The sequence below is a fragment of the Galeopterus variegatus genome, unplaced genomic scaffold (genome assembly GCF_000696425.1).
Source record: "Galeopterus variegatus unplaced genomic scaffold, G_variegatus-3.0.2 Scaffold103, whole genome shotgun sequence".
NCBI classification, from domain to species: Eukaryota; Metazoa; Chordata; class Mammalia; order Dermoptera; family Cynocephalidae; genus Galeopterus; species Galeopterus variegatus.
Genome location: NW_007726214.1, coordinates 992,144 through 1,004,128, shown reverse-complemented (window position 1 = coordinate 1,004,128; position 11,985 = coordinate 992,144). Strand labels below are relative to the sequence as shown.

General features: G+C 40.8%; 1 protein-coding gene across 1 annotated transcript in view; it reads left to right on the top strand.

Moving 5' to 3' along the window:
- The window catches only part of VPS45 (vacuolar protein sorting 45 homolog (S. cerevisiae)), a 74,587-nt gene extending 67,330 nt beyond the window's left edge, over nucleotides 1-7,257 (top strand). The window contains exon 15 of the mRNA XM_008584817.1: nucleotides 6,605-7,257. Coding sequence (XP_008583039.1) covers nucleotides 6,605-6,692 — 88 coding nt within the window. The 3' untranslated portion in view covers nucleotides 6,693-7,257. The remainder of the gene's footprint in view (nucleotides 1-6,604) is intronic.
- The last annotated feature ends 4,728 nt before the right edge of the window (nucleotides 7,258-11,985 follow it).

The window sequence follows — 11,985 nt, the reverse complement described above, 5'->3', positions numbered from 1 at the left end:
CCTCGGTGCTCCCCCCGCCCCTCTCTCAGCCGGTGAGCGGGACCCGGTCTTTATGTGGGATCCGAACCCTCGGCGGGAGCACCGCCGCACTCCCAAGCGGCACACTGTAGCAGTGCGCCACCGGGCCGGCCCCTAAATGTCTCCTGTCTTACCTAAAGTAAAAACCAAAATCCTTACAGTGACCTACTAGGCCTTACATGATCTCATCTTCATACCCCCCTCCATCCCCTTCCTTAACCTCTCCAATCTCATCTCTTACTATCGAACATCCTATCCACTTCATTCCAACCACCTTAGTCTCCTTTCTGTTCCTTGAACATGCCAGGCCTTGGTCCCTCTGCACTTGCTCTTCCCCCAGATATATGCTCTGTTAACTCATTCAGGTCTTGTCTCAAATGTCACTTTCTCAGTGAGGCCTTCCTTGACCACTGGATTTTAAATCTCACAGTACTGCCACCATCTCCTATTCTCCTTCTCGAAAATTGTTTTATTTTTCTCCATAGCACTTTCTTCATCTAACATACTACAGAGAAGCAGTGTAGCATCATTATAGTTGAAAGAACAAACTCTGAAGCCATATTGCCTGGGATTGTATTCCAACTCTGTCACTACCAGATTGTAAGACCTTGACTTCTCTGTGCCTCAATTTCTTTATCTGTAAAGTGGGATAGTTTCTATCTCATTAGCACAGTACTTTGCATATAGTAAGTGATATGTGTTCACCATTATTATTATTGTGTTATTACTATATTTTACCTACTAATTAGTTCTGTTTCTTTTCCTTCTTCCCCCATTGGAATATAAATTCCATGAGGGCAAGGGTTTTGTTTGTTTGTTTGCTTTCCTTATTACTGTAGTCACAGCTTCTAGAACAATGCCTAGCACACAGTAGGCACTCAGTAAATATTTTTTGATTAAATATTGTTATCTCTGGAAAAGTAATGGGGAGAAGAGTCAAGGAAGACTTGAGGTTTATGTGTACTATTAAAAATTTTTGCAAAGAGAATGTATTCATGTATCACTTGTGCCTTCAAAAAACTCATAGGCTTACATAGAAAATAGACACATAGACAAATACATTACAACACTGTATAAGATATTTGCAAGCTGTGGAGGAATGAGTATGTAACTGTAAGGGGAACACAGTGTAGTTAGGGAAAGCTTCCTAGAGGAGTGACAATGTGAGAGCTGGACTTCAAAAGATGCAGAGGTCCACTAGACAAAATGTGAAAAGAACAGGGCAGCCTTCTAAGCAAAAGAAATAGTATGTGCAAAAGCAAAAAGGTATGAAACATAGTAGGGCTCTGAAAACTGTAAGCATTGGGAATTGAGAGGAAAGATAAAGAGAGTTTTCAGTGTTTTGAGCTATTAAAAATTTCATCATAGGGGCCGGTCCGGTGGCGCACTGCTACAGTGCGCCGCTTGGGAGTGCGGCGGCGCTCCCGCCGAGGGTTCGGATCCCACATACAGACCGGTTCCCGCTCACTGGCTGAGTGAGGCGCGGGAGCAACACCGAGGGTTGCGATCCCGTTGCCGGTCCTGGTCCGGTACGGGCGCGACACTGAGGGTTGCGATCCGTTGCCAGTCACGAAAAAAAGACAAAAAAAAAAAAAATTTCATCGTAACTACCATGTGGTCTAGCAGTAGCACTATTGAGTATTTATCCAAAGGAAAGGAAATCAGTGTACCAAAGAAATGTTTGTTGCAGCACTATTCACAACAGCCAAGATAAAGAGTCAACCTAAGTTGTTCATCAACAGATGAATGGATAAAGAGAATGTGGAATATATACACAGTGGAATATTACTCAGCCATTAAAAATAATGAAATCATGTCATTTGTGGCAACATGGATGAGCCTGGAAGACATTATGTCAAGTGAAATAAGTTAGGCACAGAAAGAAAGTTCTCAGTCATATGTGGGAGCTAAAAAAACGTTGAGCTCATAGAAATAGAAAATAGAATTGTAGTTACTAGAGGCTGGGAAGGGGGGGCGAGATAGGGAGAAGTTGGTTAATGGATACAGAATTGCTTCTAGATAGGAAGAATAAGTTCTAGTATTTGATAGTAGTGCTAGGTGTCTATAATTAACAATAATTTCTTGTATATTTTCAAATGGCTAGAAAAGAGGAGTTCACTGTTCTCATCACAAAGAAATGATAAATGCTTGCGGTAATGGATATGCTAATTATCCTGATTTGATCATCACACAGTGTATACATGAATTGAAATATTGCTCTGTGCCCCGTAAATATGGACAATTATTATGTGTCAATTAAAAACTAAAATTTTTTAAAAATTTCATCCTGTCCTCCCTCACCCACTCCCATACTCTAACATCTCCAGCTAAGCATTTGACTGTAATTAGCTTATCACTCCGTTAAAGCAAATATCTTGAGGTTTTTCTCCTTATTATTTTCCTGAAAGTCTTTTTCTATTTTCTGCTCCTCACAAGTTCCACTAATTTTTTCATTACACCACTCTCCAGATTCTAGATTCCCTTGGTGTCTTTGGTACAAGAAACTCACATATAATTTCTGTCTGTGGAGTACAGTAAAAAAGGAGGAAGACCTATCTTTAATTTAAATATAAATGCATACACACAAAGTTTTATTTTGTTATAGCTTTGTTTAGGAACAATTCAGCTGAATTACTTTAGTAATTAAATTTTTTAATCCTTTAAGTGTTGGTCTCTAGTCCCTTCCTAAAGACTTAAAAGTGAAGAAACTTGCTTTTCATGATGTGACTCAAGAATTTTTTAGGTTGACTTTTTATTTATTTATTTATTTTCTTGGAACATAATTGATTATGCATATTTGTGGGTTAGCCGTGTACAATATGTGATGAGCAAATCAGGATAATTAGTATATTCACCATTATAAAACATAATCACTATTTGTGACCCTTAACCAGTTTCTTACTAACCTCGCGGCCCCTCCCCCTTTCCTACCTCTAGTAACTACAGTTTTTCTCTATCCTTTTGAAAGTTCAGCTTATTATTGTGATTGTTTGTTTCTTTTTCTTTCTTTCCTTCTTCCTTTCTTCTTTACTTATTTTATTTATTTATTTTAGCTCACACTTATGAGTGAGGACATGCAGTATTTCTCTTTCTGTGTCTGGCTTATTTCACTTAAGATAGTTTTCTCCAAGCTCATCCATGTTGCTGCAAATGGGAGAATTTCATTCTTTTTTATGGCAGAGTAGTATTCCATGCTGTATATATACCACATTTTCCTTATCAAGTCATCCAGTGATGGTCATTTAGGTTGGTTCCATATCTTGGGTATTATAAATAGAGCTGCAATAAACATGGCAGTGCAGGTGTCCCTTCATCATGGTGATTTCTGTTCCTTGGGGTATATACCCAGCAGTGGGATTGCTGGATCATGTGGCAGTTCTATCTATAGTTGTTTGAGAAACCTCCATATCGTTTTCCACAGTCGCTGCACCAACTTACAGTCTCACCAGCAGTGTAGGAGGGTTCCCCTTTCTCTGCATCCTCGCCAGCATTTGTTATTCTCTGTCTTTTTGACAACAGCCAGTCTAACTGGGGTGAGATGGTATCTCAATGTGGTTTTGATTTGCATTTCCCTGATGCTGAGTGATGTTGAGCATTTTTATCACATGTTTGTTGGCCATTTGACAGCAAAGGAAACAATCCACAGAGTGAAAAGACAACCTACAGAATGACAGAAAATATTTGCAAACTATACATCCAACAAGGGATTAATATCCAGAATATACAAGGAATTCAAGCAACTTAACAGTAAAATAAGTAAATAATCCAATTAAAAAATGGGCAAATGAGCTGAGTAGACATTTCTCAGAGGTTGACTTTTTAAAATCTGTTTTGGGGTCCTTCTATCCGTAGAGTTGGGAAAGCACCCTTGATAACAGCGCAAACTGAGGAATGTGATAGTGTTAATCCACTCTGTCAATTCCTGGTACCATCTCTTTTTACCACAGCTCATATTGACTTGTGATTGTGTATCTGTCTCTGACTGAGAGTCCCTTAAGGTAGGAATCATAGGTGTTTATTCATACACCTAGTTCAATGCATGGTTCGTAATTGATGCTCAGTAAACATTTGTTAAATTGAATTGAACTGAACTGAATTGAACTGGACTATAAGAGTCAGGACTATACAGAACTGGACTATAAGAGAAGGAGATTTTTGAGTTTGCTTTTTAAGTGAGATTGATTTAAAACCAATATAGAAAAGAAAAATTATTCTTTTTTTTTGTTTTTAAACATAGTTTAAATTTGAGATGTAGCTATCAATATGTTCATTGCCCATATTTTTTTAAGCATTCTGTGCAATGACTCATCAAGTCCCCAAATAGATATTTTTTTAAAAGTCACAATGGCCCTGGGAAACAAAATTAGGCTTAGCAAATATAAATAGTAAGTGTTTTCTTTTTGCAGTAAGGAATGTGAGGTCTTATTGATATACAGAGGAGGATCTTTAAGTATTTTAGGAAAGTTATTCTTTTCCTTTGTAGGAGAGTTGGAAATGAAACAAAGATCACCTGATGATTTCCTATAGTGCTTCCTAGTACATCTGTTTCATTTTTACTAGAAGTCACTAATCAAAGACTTCTGTTATCTTTCGAAAAAGCAATGTTACCCCATTTCCTAACACTTGTTTTCTGACCTCCAAGTGTCTCCAGTCTAATTGGCCAAAAAGTCAGGCCAGACAGACGGAAGTGCCTGTACCTCAGTAGAATAATAAATGAGCTTAGCTTCTACTCCTTTCCTTCTACTTCACTATTTTTTTCTTTTGCAAATGATCTTAGAATTTAAATCCTTCAAGCCCAGAATCTTCCAGGTATAAAACTGCAAAAAAATGGTAATAATAAGGTACCTGGTCATTCCTCCAATCCTCTGTCTGTTCTAGATCTGTCTCTCCCTGAGAGAGAGAATCTTGAACATACTTACAAATACCATCCAAATAACCCCTACATTATAGAGAAGTCTCTTGCCAATGGGTAGCTATTTTAATTTATTCATCCAGCTACCTTTACTGGGTACCTCTGTGCTAAGCCCTGGAGATCCAAGCTGAGTAAGACTTACTCCCACCCTAAGGAGCTCATGGTCTACTTTGACAACAATATATACTATCCTTAGTTAATAATAATACGGTGCTAAAATAGCACTAAGACTGTTGATGGGAGTGATTAGTTCAGCATGGAGAGATCTGGAAAGGCTTTGCAGAAAAAGTGATTTTTAATCCTTAAAGGATAAAAAAGATTTCAAAAGACAGAAAAAGGGTAGCCTTACATTTCAGATAAAAGACATAGTAAGAGGAAAAGCATGAAGATATGAAAGCTCGTGACATGCTTAGGAACACTGAGTGGTAGGGTATGGATGCCACATAGGCTGCTCTGTGGGAGAGGGAACCAGACAAGTGAGAGGCAGTACTGTGTGATACTATGTGGCATGGGGAAAAACAAATCAAAACCACATTGAGATATCATCTCACCCCAGTTAGACTGGCTGTTATCAAAAGGACAGAGAATAACAAATGCTGGCGAGGATGCAGAGAAAGGGGACCTCTCCTACACTGTTGGTGAGACTGTAAATTGGTGCAGCCACTGTGGAAAACGATATGGAGGTTCCTCAAACAACTACAGACATAACTGCCATATGATCCAGCAATCCCACTGTTGGGTGTATACCCAAAGGAATGGAAATCATCATGTCAAAGGGATACCTGTACCCCCATGTTTATTGCAGCTCTATTTATAATAGCCAAGATATGGAACCAACCTAAATGTCCATTGGACGACTGTGGTATATATATATATATATATATATATATATATACACAATGGAATATTACTCTGCCTTTAAAAAGAATGAAATTCTCCCATTCACAGCAACGTGGATGAACATAGAGAAAACTATGTTAAGTGAAATAAGCCAGGCACAGAAAGAGAAATAATGCATGTCCTCACTCATAAGTGTGAGCTAAAAATAAGTAAACAAATACATTTTAAAAAGAAAGAAAAGAAAACAACAATCACAATAATATGATGAACTTTCAAAAGGAGAGAACAGAACAGAGGCTAGCAAAGGTAGGAAAGGGAGAGAGGGGTGGGGGGTAAGGAAGGAATTGGTAAAGGGCCATGAAAAATGATTACATTGTATAATGTTGAATATATTGATTATTCTGATTGGATCATCACATATTGTACACAGGTATTGAAATTCAATTCTATACCCCACAGATATGTACAATCAACTATGTTGCAATTAAAAAAAAAAAAAAAAACATGGTCCTGAGTTAATATAGTGGCCTTGCCCTCAAAGATTCCGGGTTCCTAACTAGAAATTTCAAACTTGAAATATTTGTCTTAACAGATCTTACAAGTTTAATCCTAAAAAACACAGTGAGGACCCTGGAGGAAACCACAAAGGGGCTCTCCTAGTCTCGGTGTTCCAGTGCTCAAGTGATGCTTCTATTCTACACCCAAATATCAGACCAGTACTTCTTGCATACTGTTCTTGATGTCCTTTCATCTAGTTAGGTGTCATGAGCAAGATATTCTATTTTTGGAGATGCTTTTGTTTTTCCTTTAAGTAACCTCAAATCTACTTGTCAGTTTCCTAGAGGAAGTCCTGGCTTCTGGACTGCACAGCCGAAGCAAGGAGAGCTCTCAAGCCACATTGAGGTCAGCAAGTAGAAGATGAAATGGTGATAGAGAGGTGGGGAAAATGGCACAGCTTCCCCTCCTGCCCCTGCTGCAGGCTCTCCCCACTAATCAGAGGTGTTGTAGAGAAGCTTCGGGCTTTGTGCTTATTGTTGTAACTCATCTCCAGGTAGCCCGCTGATAACCGAACTGTTGGCACAGACACCAAGACTCCCAGTTGATGAGCTGAGAATAAGTGTGAGCCCATCCCAACCCACTTTTCTCATGGTTTCTTTATCCAGTAAATAAATGTATTCTTTGTGTATTTGACAGTACAATCACTTCAGTTTCCGATGAATTTTGTTGGGATCTTACTTGGGGAAAGGGCTATCAGAGCCTAGAGGGGTTTAAAAAGTAATCATTTGATGCACATGCTGCACTCCTCAATTTCCTCTTTCTTCCCTTGACCCTTTTTATTTTTCATTAACCACATTGCTGCATAACTCATTTCTGAAAACACGTTTCTTGAGAGAGCCATCCAGAAAATTATTTGTCCATACATTGCAATTTTCTGTGGCACAGAGAAACCATGTATGACTACAATAAAAATCCATTTTGTGAAAATATATAAGTGATTTGGTTTTATTTCTTTGGGGTTAATGTATGGGAAGTAATGAGGTGGGGCATGAGCTGGCTTTATACCAAACATAATGAAGGATATTTAAAGTATTTCAAGGCAAATAATAAATTCTGGTGTCAATTTCACCTCTAGTGAAAGCAGAAGAAAGTGATGGTATCATTAATGCCAGGAAATTAAGGCATCCTTAAATCATCATAGCAAAAATACCATATCTCTTTCTCTCTCTGTGTGTGTGTGTGTGTGTGTGTGTGTGTGTGTGTGTGTGTGTGTGTGTGTAACTTACATGCTGATAAATATTCTCTAGCGTCAGACAGCCTAGGATCTCTTTCTCTCTCCGTGTGTGTGTGTGTGTGTGTGTGTGTGTGTGTGTGTGTGTGTGTGTAACTTACATGTTGATAAATATTCTCTAGCGTCAGACAGCCTAGAGTCAAATCTATGTCATATTGATATGCCTTTGGGAATATTAGTGTCTTTGTGGCTCAGCTTCCTCATCTATAAAATAGTGCCTTTCTCATAAGATTGTAAGGATTTAATGAGAGGAGATAATATATGTAAACTGCTTAGAACGTTGTCTGGTACACAGTAATGACTCAATAAAATTTGACTAATAATAGTAAATAGGATCAGTTCCTGTCTCCAAGTTGGGCATACAGAATCTCTATACAAAATGATTGGATTCCTGTCAACCCTCCCCCTGCACTAATCAGCAGTTCAGGAAGTGGAGGGGAAAGCTGAAAGGTCATTCTGTCCATTTTCATTCCTCCCAGCTCTCCTCTGTTGTTTCTTTACACACACTCATGTGAAGCGCTTTGGCTTCTGTGCATATTATACCTAAGACCCAAGTTGTTTTCTTCCTTTTTTTTTTTTTGTGGGTCCTTCTGATCGCTTTTTTAATTCTTCATTTTTTATAAGTCTTTGAGAAGCCTGCACTTGGTGAGGCAATATTTTAAATGCAGCATTTTTCAAATTATACAGTCTTTTCAAATAAATGGAAACTTCACTCCTCCAAGCAGGAATATCTGTGCTAACAATATCAAGAAGTCTAAGAAATGAGCCCGACCTGTACATAGGGTTTGATGACAGAAGTTGGCATTTCTTTATTAAGAACTAAAGACTCCTATTTTTATGTAAGGATTACAGAGCTGATTCCATTATTACTGGCCCTTTAATTTTCCCCCCCTTTAAAAATATAATTTCAATTAAGGTCTTGTATGTTTTTAATAACCCTCTCCCCCACAGATTGAAATGCCCTAGTCAAAACCTCTTTGTCCCATTTGCTCTAAAAAAGCCAAGGATATGTGCTTTTTTTTTTTTTTTTTTTTTTAAAGATGACCGGTAAGGGGATCTTAACCCTTGATTTGGTGTTGTCAGCACCACGCTCAGCCAGTGAGCGAACCGGCCATCCCTATATGGGATCCGAACCCGGGGCCTTGGTGTTATCAGCACCACACTCTCCCGAGTGAGCCACCGGGCCGGCCCAAGGATATGTGCTTTTAAACAACTGTTTGGATAACAGTTTCTGCCCAGTAAACTTGCAGTTGGCAATTCACAAGTTTTTCTCTGATAGCTCCCTTCTTTCTTCCTTAAATGGAGTTACTTGTAAAGTATTCAGCTGAAGAATAAAACTACTGGCAGTGGTGTCTTATCCATGGATGTAGTTAGTGAGGTAACCCCATCATGAGTCCTCCCAGTATCTTACCTCCACTGAAGAAAGTAATTGGCTTGAGTTATTTTTGTGGTTTGTGTGTGGCCGAACCCGGGGCCTTGGTGTTATCAGCACCACACTCTCCCGAGTGAGCCACCGGGCCGGCCCAAGGATATGTGCTTTTAAACAACTGTTTGGATAACAGTTTCTGCCCAGTAAACTTGCAGTTGGCAATTCACAAGTTTTTCTCTGATAGCTCCCTTCTTTCTTCCTTAAATGGAGTTACTTGTAAAGTATTCAGCTGAAGAATAAAACTACTGGCAGTGGTGTCTTATCCATGGATGTAGTTAGGGAGGTAACCCCATCATGAGTCCTCCCAGTATCTTACCTCCACTGAAGAAAGTAATTGGCTTGAGTTATTTTTGTGGTTTGTGTGTGGTAGTGTCAAGCTCACTGAGGAAACAGTGCTATAAAAACATTTAAAGGAACCAATAAGTTCTTACTCAGATTTCTCACTTAAGCATTGGTTTTTGCAAAACAGTTCCTCATAGATTTCAATTCAGGTGCCATGAGATTCCCCTGGTGAGAAAGAAGTCAAGATAGGGGCAGGACAATGCGTTGAAGCAGTGCGGTCATACAGGTTAATGTGGGAGAGAGAGAGAGAGAGACAGAAACACAGAGAAAGAGAGGGAGGGACAGAGAGAATGCCAGAGATTTATGTAACATCTTAAGGAGCAGACAGGCAGGGAAGGTTCTGCAACCCACATGCATCTGCTCTGGAATCTGAAAATTACTTCATAGAATTTTTACTTTTTATCAGTCCCTGCCTGATGTTTCACAGAGCTCTAGCTCCTGTCTGAAGCAGTGCCTAAGGAGCTCAGTACCTTGTGTATGGAGGCACTCTAATATTTGTTAACTAAATGAAAGCTAGTGGGAAAAGTAATTAATGGGGCAAGTCATGAATTGCTTTTTTCCCATAAACCAGAATCTACTTAAACTATAAATCCAAACTACTCCTATCTGCCTGGCCAGCGAGTCCTCAAAAGATCATGCAGGATAGTTTCCTCACCACTACGTTGGGACATCTTGCTTCCTCACATATGAAGATATCTTGGATTTTCCCATTCTTTTTCCATGACTTTTAAACGGGTGGGAGGGGGAAGAAAATACGAAAGTACTTCCAAAAGTTCCTGGAAAAACAGAATTAAAAGATAATACAAATCTTTCCATGAACTTTTTGAAGACACCTCATAGATATGGTAGGAAGGACGGTTTGGGGAGTGTGTGGGGGGAGAGTGTGCGTGTGTGTGTGTGTGTGTGTGTGTGTGTGTGTGTGTGTGTGCGCGCGCGCATACAAAGTCTAAACAGTAGACTGGAGCCACAAAGCCTGCATTCTAATCCATTTAGCCAGTACCTTGTGTGAACTTGGGCAAGTCAGTTGATTTGCCAGGCCGTGTTTCCTCATTTTCTGCATAGGAATATTAATACTTATTCTACATTCCTCACAAGGTGGCATTAAAGATTTAAAGAAATGACATATAATAGCATTTTGAAAGGATAAAGTTACGTTTCAGTCTAAAATAGAGAAACTAATTAGTATGGTTGATGGAAGGAGGTTGAGAAGACTGTTATTGGATTAGGAAGAAAGGTGGGGCTGGGAATAGTAAGGTGGGGCTGGGAGCCCCTCCTTCATTTGAAAGATACCAGGAGCCCAAACATTCTCTCCATCCCTCAAACCACAAATTTAGCCAACACTTTCTTCTATCTTGAGACATCTCCAGAAAAAGGGTTTTTCCTTTTTCCTGCTCCTCTGTGACAGGGATTTTTATTTGTTTGTGATTATTGGGTGCCTACTGCCAGGCAATGTGTTTACTAACTTATTATTATTTCATAATTAGCCTTAGAGGACAATACTTCTATCTTCAAAGGACTTTCACGGGTCGTTTCATACATTCCCCTAACTCTTCTTGTTGATGGAAATGGCAGTTCATTCCTCACCATTTAATATGTGGAGAAACAGAGGCTTAAAGAAAGGCAGTGACGACCAAACACCACCGAGTGGTGGAGTGGTGACGAAGCCAGTGGCCAAACTTGGGTTTCCTGACTCCCCTCTTCCCATCAAATATGTACTGAAACATGAAGTAACTAAGGTGTGTACCGTAGGCTCCGAGGCAGATCTGGTGTAGGAGGGATCAGCAGGGGTTCCCCCAAGCAGGGCATCCTTCGGGCATGAAGCCCTTCCCTCTTTGGACTCCAGTGCTGTAGATAGAATGGGATTTTCACATGTCAGTGCAGTGAAGAAAGATACCCAGGAAGAAGGAAGCCTCACCTGTAGCTTATCTTTAAAGCCACTTGGCATAAGGGCTTGTGGCTTTGGAGACAAGAGAGTTCTATTCCTGCCAGCACTTATACAGCGTGTGTCTGCAAATCTCTCAGCCAGTGAGTCTCACTTTTCTCCCCGTGAAATGGAAATCATAATATCCACCTCACTTAGGGCAATTCTACTGCGGCTCAAATAAGGCCTGAGGCTTTGTAAATTGGAACATGAACTTCCCTCCCACCCAATCCCCCAATACGTCGATACCTCCGAAGCCTAACTTTTCCCCAACGTTTGACCTACCCAGGCCACTCTCTACCACCTAGGGAGCGCGAGTTCCGGACGCCAGCTCTCGGTGACGCGCCCTGCCAGCTCGCACTCCTGTTTTTGTTTTAGGTTTGGGAGGGAGACGCTCTCGATCCTGGCTGCCTCCGGTCCTCATAAATCTGTACGTCTCTCTGTTATCCACTCGGTGTGCTCGGCTGCGTCCCTCGGCCGGTCCGTCTCTCGGGCTCCCCCTCGCTCCAGCTGTCCGTCCGAGCCCGGGTGCCTGCCCCCAAGGAGCCGTCCTCCGGCTGGGGTAGGGGCTGCCTTCTCTCCCCTCAGCGAGGCGGAAACAAAGGAGGGGCGGGGGAGCGCTCCGCTGCGGCTCCGCGATTCGCCCTTTATTCTGAACTCGCAACGTCAGCGGGCCGCGATGGAGCTGCGGGGCGCGGGCTGGGCCGCCCACAGCGCGCCGGGCCGGGGGAGCG